Raw genomic sequence first — 14,124 nt, forward strand, 5'->3', positions numbered from 1 at the left:
TTGTGGGATTTTCTGCCTTGATATTCTGGGTTATATGGCTGTGTGGAAGGGCCCTAAGGCAAATCAACATTTAAGACAAGGCTGTGTATTTGAGCCATAGTCCTTAATTTGCAATATGCAACAAATAAAACTGGCCTACCTTACACAGTTGTCATAAGAACCTCTGTGATGTATATGAAGCATTTGCAACCTCAGGAGGACACTGTTTTAAAGTGTTAAGAATTATAATGCTTCTTTGCAAGGAGAAGTAATTCCATGAATAATCCTTTAACAATACAAGCAAGGAAGTGCTATTTGTTTGCCAGGTTTTGAATTTTCCTTTTAGTGCCAAGAAATGTGCTAATTCCCAGTGTAAATGCTGAATGAGGTTTGCTTTTTCTTACCATGGAATATTACATTCATATTTGTTGGAAGACTGTACTTCTCATAACAGGATATAACTCACACTTCAAAAGCAAAAAGACCAATCTTATCTGATTCGATGGATGGTCGTTGGTTGGATGGATCATATGACTCAAGATATAATCATGACAGGTATAAACAGAGCACTTTCTTAATAAGTGATTGTGATGGGAAATTAGTGTCTGATTTACCAGGAAATATCACCTCTCAATACCTCTTTCCTAGAAACACTCACAAAATCAAATCCTTCCTTCTGGAATGGTAGCAGGTACAAATAAATGTAATAAGTAAAATAAAAGATTGAAAATAAAATTGGTTTGAATAATACCTAATTTGAATACTGTTTTCATTATGTGTTACTGTATGGCAGTGGGTTGGACTGAATGGCTCCTGCGGTCTCTTCCAACTTTATGGTTCTGTTTTAACTTGTTTTTAATACTAGAATATAATTATTTTCAATTAAAACATTTTGCATATTGAACCCATGTTTTTTATCTGTATGTCTTGTTTTTCTAAGAAGCCAGTTCTGCAGAAAGCATTTTCTTTTTCGTGTCAGGAGCGACCTGAGAAACTTCAAGTCGCTTCTGGTGTGAGAGAATTGGCTGTTTGCAAGGACATTGCCCAGGGAATGTCCAAGTGTTTTGCCATCCTGTGGGAGGTTTCTCCCATGTCCCCACATGGGAAGCTGGAGCCAACAGGTGGGAGCTCACCCCACTCCCTGGATTTGAACCACTGACCTTTCGGTCAGCAGTCCTACCGGCACAAGGGTTTAACCCATTGCACAAAAAAGGGGCAAAAAAAGAGGAAAGCATGAAATATACGTAAATAAGAAAATAACAGCCTATGTTATGTTTTGCACCAGAAAAACAACACATTAAAATTATGCAGAGGAAGAAGCAAATAAGGGCACATGAAATATAAAAATTAATATTGTGGAAGGCAGTGAAGAAGCAGTATGCCTAGGTCAATATTGTCTCTCCAAATTCCTGGCTGGGATTAAGCCTTAAGCTTTCCTGGACAAAATATTTTGAAGAGTCCAAGAATGTTTTCATCATTAGTACAGCCTTTTATAACACATGGTTTGGAAGCCTGAAGAATAACTTGAGTGTCTACAGTTTTCAACTAGGCATAGCACTGTTTATAGATTTTCTTCTGCATTGCAATGATGTCTAGCAATACATTCACTGAATTCACTACATGTAGGTATAGTTCAATATACAAGATTGCAAAACTATATCCATTTACTTAGGAGTGGGCTCTTCTGAGGTCAGTTGGACTTGCTTCTGGATAAACATGTATAGAATTATACTGAGAATATTGTGTGATTTTACAAATGTTGTTTATGTATGATGGGATAATGATTGGATGATAATAATACAGTAGAATATCGCTTATCCAACCTTCGCTCATCCAACATTATGTATTATCCAATGAGTCTGCCTCCTGCCCGGATCCACAGCTTCAATACATTGCAATATTTGGTGCTAAATTTGTCAATATAGTAATTCCTACATAACATTATCATATATTGAACTGCTTTTTCTGTCAATTTGTTGTAAAACATGATATTTTGGTGCTTAATTTGTAAAATCATAATGTAATTTGATATTTAATAGGCTTTTCCTTAATCCCCTCTTATTATCCAACATTTTCGCTTACCCAACGTTCAGCCGGCCCGTTTATGTTGGATAAATGAGACTCTACTGTAATGAAAATGATAATCCTGATGATGATGTAGTGGTTCCAAAACTACTTCAGCATGTATTAAAATTAAACAAACTGGTAGCTTTAAAGGGTCCTTTAAAATTGTTATGTATCTTCTAGTTGACTTATGGTGAGTCTATCCTAAGGCTTTCTAGGCAAGGCTTATTCAGCAGTTTGCATTTGCATTCGTCCAAGACAGAGAGTGTACAACTTGCTTAAGGATAGCCACCGAGTTTTTATGGCTGAGTGGGCCTTCAAAAGCTTTGTAGAATCCTAGGCTGGAACTGTCTTATATTGTCAGTGTGGACTCGTATAATGCAGTTTAGCTGCATTGAACTGCATTATGTGGGTCTACACCAGGCATGGGCAAACTTTGGCCCTCCAGGTGTTTTGGGCTTCCACTCCCACAATTCCTAATAGCCTACCACTTGTGAGGAATTGTGGGAGTTGAAGTCCAAAACACCTGGAAGGCCAAAGTTTGTCTACACCTTGTCTACACTGATAGTCTAATGCAGTTCCTGCCCTAGTTTGACATTCAAACCACTACATCATGCTGCTGTCATTAAACAACTATTTTTTTAATAAATGTGTAAGTTTAAGATTTATACATTTTTCATTGCTCAGGTTTCAAAAACTCCCAGTTATAACACTGGCAATTATAAAAATATATTACACTATCAAATCACACATTGTATATAAGATTTGTGTTTTGACTTTCCAGTTGGAAAAAAGCTTATGCTTTCCTTGTGGAAAGGGCCAGTCCCTACAAAATGAGGGCATTTAACTCTTGAAGTGTTCTTTTTCTCCAGCAAAACTCTAGTGATGCCTTAAGTCCTTCCAGGTAGAGTCCTCCTAGTGCTTGCAATTAAAAGACAACTTATTTCTTATTTTCCTTAATGATGGTTCTCTAATAAGAAGGAAGATGAAAGAAACAGTAGGAAAACTCAGCAGGGCTTGCTAAAGAGATCATAATCTGGACTTTCAATAATGTTTCATGTACAAGGCAGTTTAATATTCTTGTGCTAAATCTAATTTTAAGCTCAACTTGAGTTGACCCATTGACCTCAGCATGGCCTACATGATAGATTCTATTAATTTCAATGATTCTGCTATAGATGGGAATAAAATTTCAAAAACTTTCTCCTTACTGGGTCAGATTATAACAACGCTTTGGGGAAAGATCATTTTTTAGACATCTTTCATAATTTTAAGAGTTTTTTTCTAATTTAATAAAGGACTTTTGCACAGAAATTGTGTTCAGAAAATATTACTTTGCATGCAAAATATACAAAGTGGCATCTTTTTGGAAAACTAGATTACTATAAACTAACAGTCTCATAAGGCTGAATGGTACTAATCTTGCACAATGTTCATATTCTTGGGGGAAAGCAGAAACACAGTTACACTGTCAGGACTATTGCACAAGCAAGAGTGACCATTGTAGACAGCCCCATTGCACAATGTGTTCCAATGTGTCTCAATATTCAATATGTCATGTTGCACAACAGGTCATCTTATGCAATGGTACTATTGTGCATCACTGCATCTCACTAGCATAATTGTGTATTGTGTTAGTAACATAGCTCTGTTAATATAATAGACTTTAAGGTAGGATCCTGGCTGACATTTTGGTGCAAAAAAGTCTAGCAAACATAACCCCAGAGCACTGGCCATGGTGACAAATTTTCCAGTGCAATTGATAAAAACACACTCAATGTAGGTCCTCATTGTGTTTGGTGGGACTTCCTTTTAGGTGAATGGGTATGGTATTGCAACCTAAATTTCATATTTCCTTTTAAATACAGCACTGGTTGGCAGGTACAGCAATATTGTTTATCAGTCTACAAAATTTAAGGAAGGAAATTAATTTCCTTGTAGACGTCTCTGTATAAAAAGAAAAGACGTATGAAGTGGTTGCTCTGTGCTTTTGTCACTTGAATTCCTTCCCTGGAAAGCCTTCCCACAGTGAATGATTTCCTCTTCCTGCCTCAGGCTCGTCACCTCTTCCTCTAGTTCATTTATCACATATGTATATGCATATTTTCATCAGTAGATGGGGGTTTTTTGTACCGCAGTTTTTCAAAGACAATACTTGCCTAGTTCACCATAACCAGCTCTCAGACAGAATTTGAAATTCAACTACAGAATGAATAGAGCAATATGCTGAAGCCATGTTAAAAAACATACTCAATAGTTATGGCTAAGTATTGCAGTTCATTTTATGAAGAATTAATATAAGGAGATGCTGACACTATCGATCCATCTGTCAGGGGTGATTTGAATGCAATATTCCTGCTTCTTGGCAGGGGGTTGCCCATGAGGTCTCTTCCAACTCTATGATTCTATGATACATATCATACTCTGAGCATCATCCTACTACTCCTCAGAGAGAGTTTTGGGTGGTTAGTTTATATTAATTCTTCTTTAAAAATTCTTCTTAATACAGATTGAGTATTCCTTCTTGGGACAAGAAGTATTTTGGAATTTTTTTTCTGCATTTGCATATACATTCATAATGGGATGTTTTTGAGAAGGGACCAAAAGTCTGAACATGAAAGGGAGATTCTGATATAGATTTTGTCTGTGCTACAACTTACAGGTCAACAAAGTATGGCCTTCCATACTTTGTGGATTGATAAACATTCACCTCAACTAGCCTGCCTAATAGAATTGCAATTCAGCCACATCTGGAAAGTACACTTCGCCTGTCTGCATTAAATGTGTTCACACTGTTTATCCCATGTCTCATCTGAGACATGATCTCGAATGTATTTTTTATTAGTAGTATTCTTAAAAAGACAGCTCACTAAAACAAAACCAGGTTTTCCCTTAAATATGTCTTTTTTTTTCAACACAACACATACCTTGTATGTTTACCCTGGGAATTGGTGGCTGATTTGCTGCTGGTGACCTCCTGTATAATAAAAAACAATATATCATGACATTCTTGTTTTATCAGAATGGAGAGCTGCCTTTTAACATAGTCAGATGCTGTGAACATGGATTGATGAAGCCTCATGTCACATTAATAGCAGTGTTTTTATGTAAGTCCTCTGAATGTCTTTTGCAACTGAATCTGCGTAGTGGCTACTCCACATGTGCACAAATTTGGTCTTCATTACGTCAATCAGCTGCTAGTAAATTCCCTTTTTCTCCCATTCACTTCTAAATAGCAGACTGCAATGCTCTGTCTGTAGGAAGACACACAAGACAATCTAAAGCAGGTGGTGGTTTTGCCTACAAACAGATTGCCATATGAAGCAACTGTCAGACAGATCAAGTTTTCAAGAGACCTCCATGTGCCTGTTTGGAGGATGAAGCACAATTAGATAAAGTACAATTGTACATCATTAAATCATGAGTTAAAAGAAAATCCACTATTTGTTTTGTATAGATGGAGTCTTTATGCAGGTAAATACCTATATACCAATTTGCAAAATCAATCAGGAGTGACTTCAGTGAATGTGTATGGAATCTAAGAGTGCATTAAGTCCATGTCAGGTTGTTCTAATGCAATTTTGATCACCCACAAGAATGAAGAAGAAAAAGTAATTGATGATCTCTTGGAAAAACTAATCTCAAGTAACTATTTGCATTAGTAGGTGTTAGCAAAATGGACAGCAGAAATCTTGAGTATAACAAAGGTAGTGAATACTCCCAAGACAGTAAAGAAGTGATGAACAATTAGCAAGTATGCCATTAGCAACTACTATGTAAGTATATATGTAGTGCAGATATGCATACATACATGGATTACAGGCACATGGCCTTGTGGTTTTCAAAGGGATCACAGCCTTTAAAGAGTGAAGGCTTCATTATAGCTGTGATTGTGATGACAATCCCTTTCATTGATGATGGGGACGGGGGAAGAGGGAAGGACAGGGTTCCCATAACCACTCAACTGCACACTTCAACTATATTTTGATATTTGACTGAATGTTGGAAAACCTTGATTCAGATCTCATTTCATCCAGTAAATAAGACTTTTTTACTTTTAATAAAAAATACATAACAATAACTAAGTATTGTTAAAAGTTTTCACACCAGGAATCACTGGGTTGCTGTGAGTTTTCCGGGCTGTATGGCCATGTTCTAGAAGCTTCTGGAACATGGCCATATAGCCTCGAAAACTCACAAAAACCAATAACTAAGCACTTTTAGAGAGAATGGGAACTGTGGCCACTTAAATTTTTGAATTTTAGATAAAACACGACAATCACATTTTACTGGTAACTCTGAGGGCCCTTCCATACAGCTCTATATCCCAGAATATCAAGGCAGAGAATCCCACAATATCTGCTTTGAACTGGGTTATCTGAGTCCACACTCGGATAATGTGGGATTATCTGTCTTGAAATTCTGTGATATAGGGCTTTGTGGAAGGGCCATGAGTTAGTTCTGGTCATTTCCTCAGCATAATTTGAACTGCTGACCTTTTTGATCACTACAATCAGAAAAAAAACCTGAACACACGCCAGTCTAGAATGCTGTAACAATGCTACAGATGGACCAATTTCAACAAGAGCATACAAAAAAGTACTCTGCATAGTTGACCTACTTGTCTATAAAGCACTCCTGTGCTGCTAACTTTATATAGTGCTTTTGCAATATACTGTGATATCTATATTAAACAGAAATTTCAACATATGTGTTCATTGTTAGCAAGTAGCTTTGCTCTTTCTGTCATTGATTGGTTCAGAGACAGCATTTGCTTCTCCAGCGAGCAAATCTGTTTTATAGGATGTTCAAAGCGCTGAACCACTTGGGTAAATTCATGGACAATTTTAATGGAAAACCACAATTTATAGTGTTTTAAATATATAGATATAAAATTATTTACAAGTGTAAATTGATGTTGAATCTGCACCAGCAATCATTGGGAGTTTTTTAATGGCAGATTTCTAGATGAAAAGTTGGTTGGGGATCTTCAGTTACTATAATTTCAAAAATTTGAAAAATCAGCAAGGATGCATGATAATTCACAGCTAGGTATTATAAAGTTTAGCGGGAAGACTGCAGCCTTAATGTGAGAACACTGTAGATAATTTCTTTTTCAAAAAATAAGTCACTTACTTGTTTGATGTTCCCTGTAGATTTGTAAGTAGTGTAAAATTGTTTCTTACACTTCTCAGACTTGCCAAAACCTACGAAGACATAAGACCACCCTGAATATTAAAATAAATACACACTGAGTACCCCTTGCCCAAAATGTTTGGGGCTAGAAGTGCTTCCATTTTTCCAGATTTTGGAAAACCTGTATTTGCATATATGTAGATTAGTAGATTAGTGGTTCTCAACCTTTGGTACTCCAGGTGTTTTGGACTTCAGCTCCCACAATTCCTAACAGCTGGTAAGATGGCTGGGATTTCTCGGGATTGAAGTTCAAAACACCTGGAGGACCAAAGGTTGGGAACCACTGATGTATAATGATTTTTTTTGTAGATGGGACTCAAGTCTAAACATGTAATTATTGATGCTTCATGTCCTCCTTATACACTTAACCTGATAATTTTAGAAATGTTTATGTCCACTGAATAATCAGAAAATAAAGGTGTTACTATCTCAGCCACCCACGTGAACTATTTTGGATTTTTCAGATTTCTCGATAAGGGATTCTCAATCTATACGAATATTCAAAATGTTTATATGTTAAGCCCTCACTGATTTCCCTGAGAGGAAATATTTCAATTTTTTCTACTTACATTTCCTAAACCCCATGATTTAGAAAATTCTAATACATCATTTAAAAAACATTAAAAGTTATGTATACTTAATAGGAACAGCTATATGTACTTAACAGGTAGCACAGGCTGCTGTACTTAATGCTCATGAGTAATAACTTAATAGCTTATCTATCACAAGCCAGCAATGTAGTAAAATTTAGAACAAGATATATGGAAGACGACTCAGTAGGAAAGGAGAGGATGTGGCTACCCATTGGCCCAATGAAACGGTTACAGCATTGCCATGCTACTGCTATACTTTATGGAACTAATTGTACTTCAAATCGTATATGATAGCTGATTAGTCATGGCACAGATCAGCCTCCTCCTTCAGAGTGAAATATGTTGGCCTTTAGCCATCCCACAAAAGTTCAAACAGCTTTGTAAATGGTATTTATGAAATGTGTACATCATCAGGGACTACCATTATACTTGGTAACCTACTTAGCCATTTAGAATAACACACATAGAACTAGACTTCTCTGATGTATATGTTGTGCTTATATTAGAGGCTACAAGGCATTAATGAAAGAAGAGGGAATCTTAGGCCTTGAGGAAAGTTCACTGGGCTTCTGCAGACTTCTCCCCCACCCCTTTCCCCAGGAAACAATTGTTTGGTGGTATCCCAGCTTTTGTACATATTGTTCTCTCCATTCTAATAAAAGGTTGGCATTCCTCTCCTATGTCTGGGCAACTGGCACTGAGTCCTTGAAATTTGCTGATATTTACTGGGACCACCCAACTTTGGATTACAACCTCAAGAATTTATCTAAGAAATGTAATTTGACTTCTACGTCAAATATGTTTTGAAACCTGAAAGTAATGAATAGAAGAATAATTTGATTTTACAGGGATTTTGGAAACAGTCTAGTCTCCTGAAAATATTCATGGTGACCTATTGCAGCATGCATTGCAAGAGTAAAAGTGGCATTCTATCAAAATATGGATTAAGTGGCCAAACCAGCAGATAGGATAAACCAAAGCATCCCGAAGTCTACTATGCCTTGGAAAACTAAGGAAGATGTGCGAGGAAATGACAGTTCAGAAGGGCAAATGCAAAGAGGAAGGAAGAATCATGAAAACAAGAATTCATAGTATAGATGGGCCACAGGAATAGTGCTAAATTTTCAAATGTTAGGCATCACCCCCATCAACATAACACTTGCTGAATGTTAGAATATTTGAAACACACCTGTGCAAATGGTGTAACTATCAGGTCATCTCCATGCCTAATAAGAAAGGAAAACAAAAAATAATCTCATATTTTGGGACATATTTAAAATAATAAGACATACACAAGACTCATCATAATTAATTTTCAGTTTATTTTACCATGGGGTGCATCTATACTGTAGAAATAATCCATATTGACACCACTTTAACTTCCACAGCTCAATGCTATGGGATTCTGGGATGTGTCGTTTGGTGAGGGATCTGCCCTCTTTGGCAGAGAAGGTTAAAGACCTTGAAAACTATTCATGATTCCAAAATCATTGAGTCATGGCAGTTAAAGAATTGTCAAACGGCATTTTTTCCACAGTGCAGATGCATCCTTGGACAATGTCCATTATATCAGGCTCATACTCATTTTGCACATACAGAGGAAGATTCAGTCTAGAGATATAATACATATTAGTTTGAAAACTTCTTGGTCTTGAATGCCAATTTCAGTAGCTACAATAGGGTAGATAGTTCACAGATCAGCTAGAGCAGGCATGGGCAAACCTCAGCCCTCCAGGTGTTTTGGACTTCAACTCACACAATTCCTAACAGCTGGTAGGCTGCTGGGAATTGTGGGAATTGAAGTCCAAAATATCTGTAGGGCCGAAGTCTGCCCATGCCTGAGCAAAATAATCCAAATATCTGGGACAGTATCTAACCCTGGACCAACAGAAGAACAACAGCAGAATACATAAGAAATTGGAAAGTATGATCTTCCTCTCCATAGAACTCTTCAGATGGCCTTAAAACTGATTCCAGACGGAACCTCTCTGAACCCTGCATTTAGACATTATGGCATATTTGCTCTCAGTTGAATCTTTATTATGTTTTGCCAATAAAGTTACCTCAACTATGCATTGTATAAAACATTTAGAAACACGAGCAAAGCTTTGCCTTTAGTTTCCCATTAGAAAGACTCAGAAAAAAGGTATATTAATTGAAATGTGATGTACTTTCTAATAGGGATATAAAGAATACTTGCAATTTCATTGTTGTAGGACCTACAATTCCACATTGGTCTATTTCTAAAGATTCTAAGCATAAGACATGTTCTATAGCTTTCTGGTTAACATGAATAATGTAGTAACATCAGCCGCAATCTATTGTTAAACACTGAACCTTTAATTTCATAATATATATGAGACAGTGCAGTGATATATGGACTTACTGTTCGCTAGGTAGAGAGGAGTTCCTGGACATGGTCTTTGGTGACAAGTCATAGTCACTGTCTGATCTGTAAAGAAAGGACTCTCTGCGTTGGCTGTGTCCTGGAAATGTGGTGTGGAGCACAAGCCCTGAAGAAGAGCTAGCCTGAGGATCCAATGGGCTACGACCTGGTGATGGGCCATTTTCCACATCAAAGCTGTGAACAAGAGATTTGTAGATGTTACAGGACACAACATCTTCAGAATCTTAATCATCACTTTATTTGATGCAGCCAAGCATAAACAGAAGCAACATCATTCTCTTATCACGTTCATAAGTAATACAGTCTTCTTCCATACTTCAAATGGAAAACATGAATGTCCATCTGATACATCATCATAACAGTAATTCCTCTACAGCTGCCATTTTACTATCAAAGGATATTTTAAAATCAACACCATCATGATGTTGCAACCTCTTTGTTTTCTAAGCAGGCTCCTTAATCATTCCTTCTCCAATGAACTCTACATATACCTATTTACTTGAGCATAATGTGCCATGAAATGTAATGTGCACCTCAATTTTGAAGGTGCACATTACCAAAAAAAAAGGATTTTTTGTTGTTGTATGTAATATGCCCAAAGTTGGAAACCATGCAAGGCTGGCAAAGGGGTGTGACTTCCCCTTGTCCACCGTCTGTTCCATGGCCTGCCTCTCTGACAACAGGTTCAATAGTGTAGGCAAGGGAACTGTGTGAGATCCCTTTGCCAACCCCACATGGTTCCCAAATGGCCTCCTTCACTAGGCCTTGAAAACCTTCATGTGGCCAACTGGGATGCCAGCTTTGGCCTGAAAGAGAGGAATGGCTCCCCCTTGCCTGTTGGCTGTCCCACTGCCTACCTCCCCCTTGGTTTTGAAGGCATTATGAAGGAGGCCAGTTGGAAAGTTGCATCCCTTCCGAGAGGCTGAGGCTGATGGATTCATCTTGACCTGACAGAGGGGTGCGGCTTCGGCCTGATGGAGGGGAGAAGGCAGCTTTACATATGCAATTTCAACATGCCATCAAATCTAATGTGCACCCTGTATTTGTCTATGTAATTTACCCCTCCCCCCAAAAAAGTGATAATTAGACTCAAGTAAGTACAACAGATCTTGTAAAAGTTACTTTTTGGACTCCAAATGGCAGTATATCTAACTTTGGGGCAAAACTAACTTAGGATACTAATTTGGAAGACTTACTGTGGTATTCTAAATAAAGACCACACAGGCTTGTAGGAACAACAATAACATTGTAAATTAATCTCCCAAATCAAATATATACTAAAAGAAAGGGGGAGAATTTAGCTAAGTCAAAAAAACTGTAGCTGTTGGCCATAATAGTTCTGTTTGGTTGACTGAAAGGAGCTATCAGCTGGAATATTCCATATTTTAAAGCTGTCAGCACACAAGCCCTTGCCAAAGATAAGATCTCGAATGTACAATGTTTGTTTGCAGACACCAGTGGTGAGAGCACAGGATAATCAGTGGAAAGTGAGGCCACACATTTCCCTTGGACTTGTACCCACATATACGATAGGTTGAATAAACTCTGGAAAACCTGCAGTGAATAATTAGGGAGAATGGTATGTGGAACTTGTAATTTCTACTTCTGAGCATTTTCCTTCTAGCTCTTGATAAAACCAGGTAGGAAACTTATTATGTTTCCTGAATATACCATTATCTTAGTATACCAAATTCAAACTCATTAATCTGGCATGATTCGTATAACATAGCGATATGTCACTGGCAATCTGCACTGAATGCCTACTAAAATAACACCATATATTTCAGAGTGTTTGTCTTTACTATGAGAGATTGTCATTATTCCAGTGGAGGGAAATCCTATGTAAATTCCCACCTTCCATCCTTCCCCTTATGATTTAATGCTTGCTCGCAGTCCTTGTTTCCATAATTTGGTTCTCTGCACTGTGTAGTCAGTCAGTTGGGGAACACATAAGAAACATAATGGTATCACAACATCACCTAATAAGAGTTGGGTATGTGTGATAAGAATGATATCTACTTAAATTCATTCCAGAGATTTGTTAGACTACAAGTCACTGGAAGAAATCATCTAGACCTGTCCTTCCTCTAAGGTAGATTCTCTGAACTTTGATTCAGGAGCATATATGCATCCAGATTCCATCTAAACTAGTTGACAAGGAAAAACTAGGTATGGATAATGGCTAAAAAGGTGAGGGCCCAGTTCCTTCAGAAATATATTCTGTTTTCCCAAGAATCTGAACATTTTTGATCAGCTCTGTTCCCTTCTTCAAACAAAATTTGATGGGAGTAATGCAGATCAGGACAACTCCTCAACCACAAACACAAATATTTTGATGCCAGATACACCCTGTGCAATATATCAGAATTATAAAATTTGGTTCTTTAATTTTGCTACATTTTAAAACTTTGAACAAACTTTTGTTGAACAAACAGGAGCTCTTTCCAGTTTCCATTATATAGCCCTTTTCAAAGGATGTTTTCTTTTTGACAGTTACAGTCTGTAGTTAAATCTGAGCCCTTTTTTCAAGAGACACCAAACATAAATGACCTAAATAAGCAGATTGACCTTCTTCCATTGGGACTGAGGAATTATTCTGTCCAATCGAAATACCATCTGTGGCCAACAACTAAGCATAGCTAAATGATAGATGTAAAATGTGTTCTCAGTACTCCCAACCACTAAATCTAGATTAAAATCCTATCCAATGAGATAATTATGGTTGGCTTCAGTGGGCCCTCAATATTTGCTTGAATTAGGGGCACAAAATCTCCATGGAAGTAGAAACAACATTTTTTTAAAAAAACTGTTTTTTTTAATCTAAGAGAAAAACTTTTCTATAAACCCATATGCCCTCCAATGTGGCTCTATGAACTACAGAGGTGCACTATAGGACTTAGAGATTCCTAGATATAATATATTAATGAAATCTGTGAATATTCAAATTTGCAAACCTCAAACTTTCAAATATGGAGAGTATAAAAAAGTAATGAAGTATCTGAAAATAAGTCAGCCCACAGTTAAGCAACACAATTCAACTACTGAATAATGGTCAACATATTTTACTATAACACTTTTGGAATCCTTGAACTGCAATCACACACACTGCTCCAGTAAACCTGAAGTCGCAGCATTTTAAACAACCACTCACGTAGCAGGATCGTAGGATGAAAGGATACCCGAGAATGATTGTTCCAGAAGTAAATAATATCTGATACTGATTGATTCCTGAAGGAATTATTACTGCCTTTATTTATTTTAAGAGAAAGAGTAGGATATTCTGAAAATGTATACATAGAATCTTTTTTTCTAAGAAATCAATTTTTCAAATGAACTCATCTTTATAATTGGAAATAATGTGGGTATACTGCCAAATAGGGAACTAAGGGCCCTTCCACACAGCCATAAAACCCAGAATATCAAGGCAGAAAATCCCACAATATCTGCTTTGAACTGGGTTATCTGAGTCCAAGCTGCCATATATTCCAGTTCAAAGCAGATTTTATTTAGAGTGTGGAAGGGGCCTAAGTTTACACAGAGCTACCAGCCTTCTCACTATGGTTCAGGCATTTGAAACAGAATACACAATAATAGCCAGAGTTGCTGTGTCCACTATATTGACACAAAATCCAAAAGTAGGGACTGGCAATTATCTATTATCACTCATGACCAACTATAATTATTTTCCTGAGTTAGAGTTTTGATAGTGAGTCCATAATGACTATGAAGACCTATTCTGGATCCAAATGCACATGAAGGACACAGATTTCCAGAGAGAAAGTGGTAGCAACAAGGAATGCTTGATGCACCTTCCTCTTGGCTTATTTCTTCTTTTCCCCCTGTATTTGTGTCTCTTCAAAATCCATAGCACCATTACTAAAAGCT

At 37.2% G+C, this 14,124-nt stretch overlaps 1 protein-coding gene across 4 annotated transcripts in view; it reads right to left on the bottom strand.

The window, feature by feature from the left end:
* The window catches only part of PDE4B (phosphodiesterase 4B), a 298,925-nt gene that overhangs the window by 50,760 nt on the left and 234,041 nt on the right, over positions 1–14,124 (bottom strand). For 3 of the 4 annotated variants that reach the window (XM_060773682.2, XM_060773681.2, XM_060773683.2), the window contains 4 exons: positions 10,219–10,413; positions 9,022–9,058; positions 7,180–7,250; positions 4,971–5,020 (listed from right to left, as the gene is read on the bottom strand). In XM_060773682.2, coding sequence (XP_060629665.2) covers positions 4,971–5,020; positions 7,180–7,250; positions 9,022–9,058; positions 10,219–10,413 — 353 coding nt within the window. The remainder of the gene's footprint in view (positions 1–4,970; positions 5,021–7,179; positions 7,251–9,021; positions 9,059–10,218; positions 10,414–14,124) is intronic. The other variant, XM_060773686.2, reaches the window with a different exon arrangement.

This window comes from Anolis sagrei, chromosome 4, assembly GCF_037176765.1.
Source record: "Anolis sagrei isolate rAnoSag1 chromosome 4, rAnoSag1.mat, whole genome shotgun sequence".
Classification (NCBI taxonomy): domain Eukaryota; kingdom Metazoa; phylum Chordata; class Lepidosauria; order Squamata; family Dactyloidae; genus Anolis; species Anolis sagrei.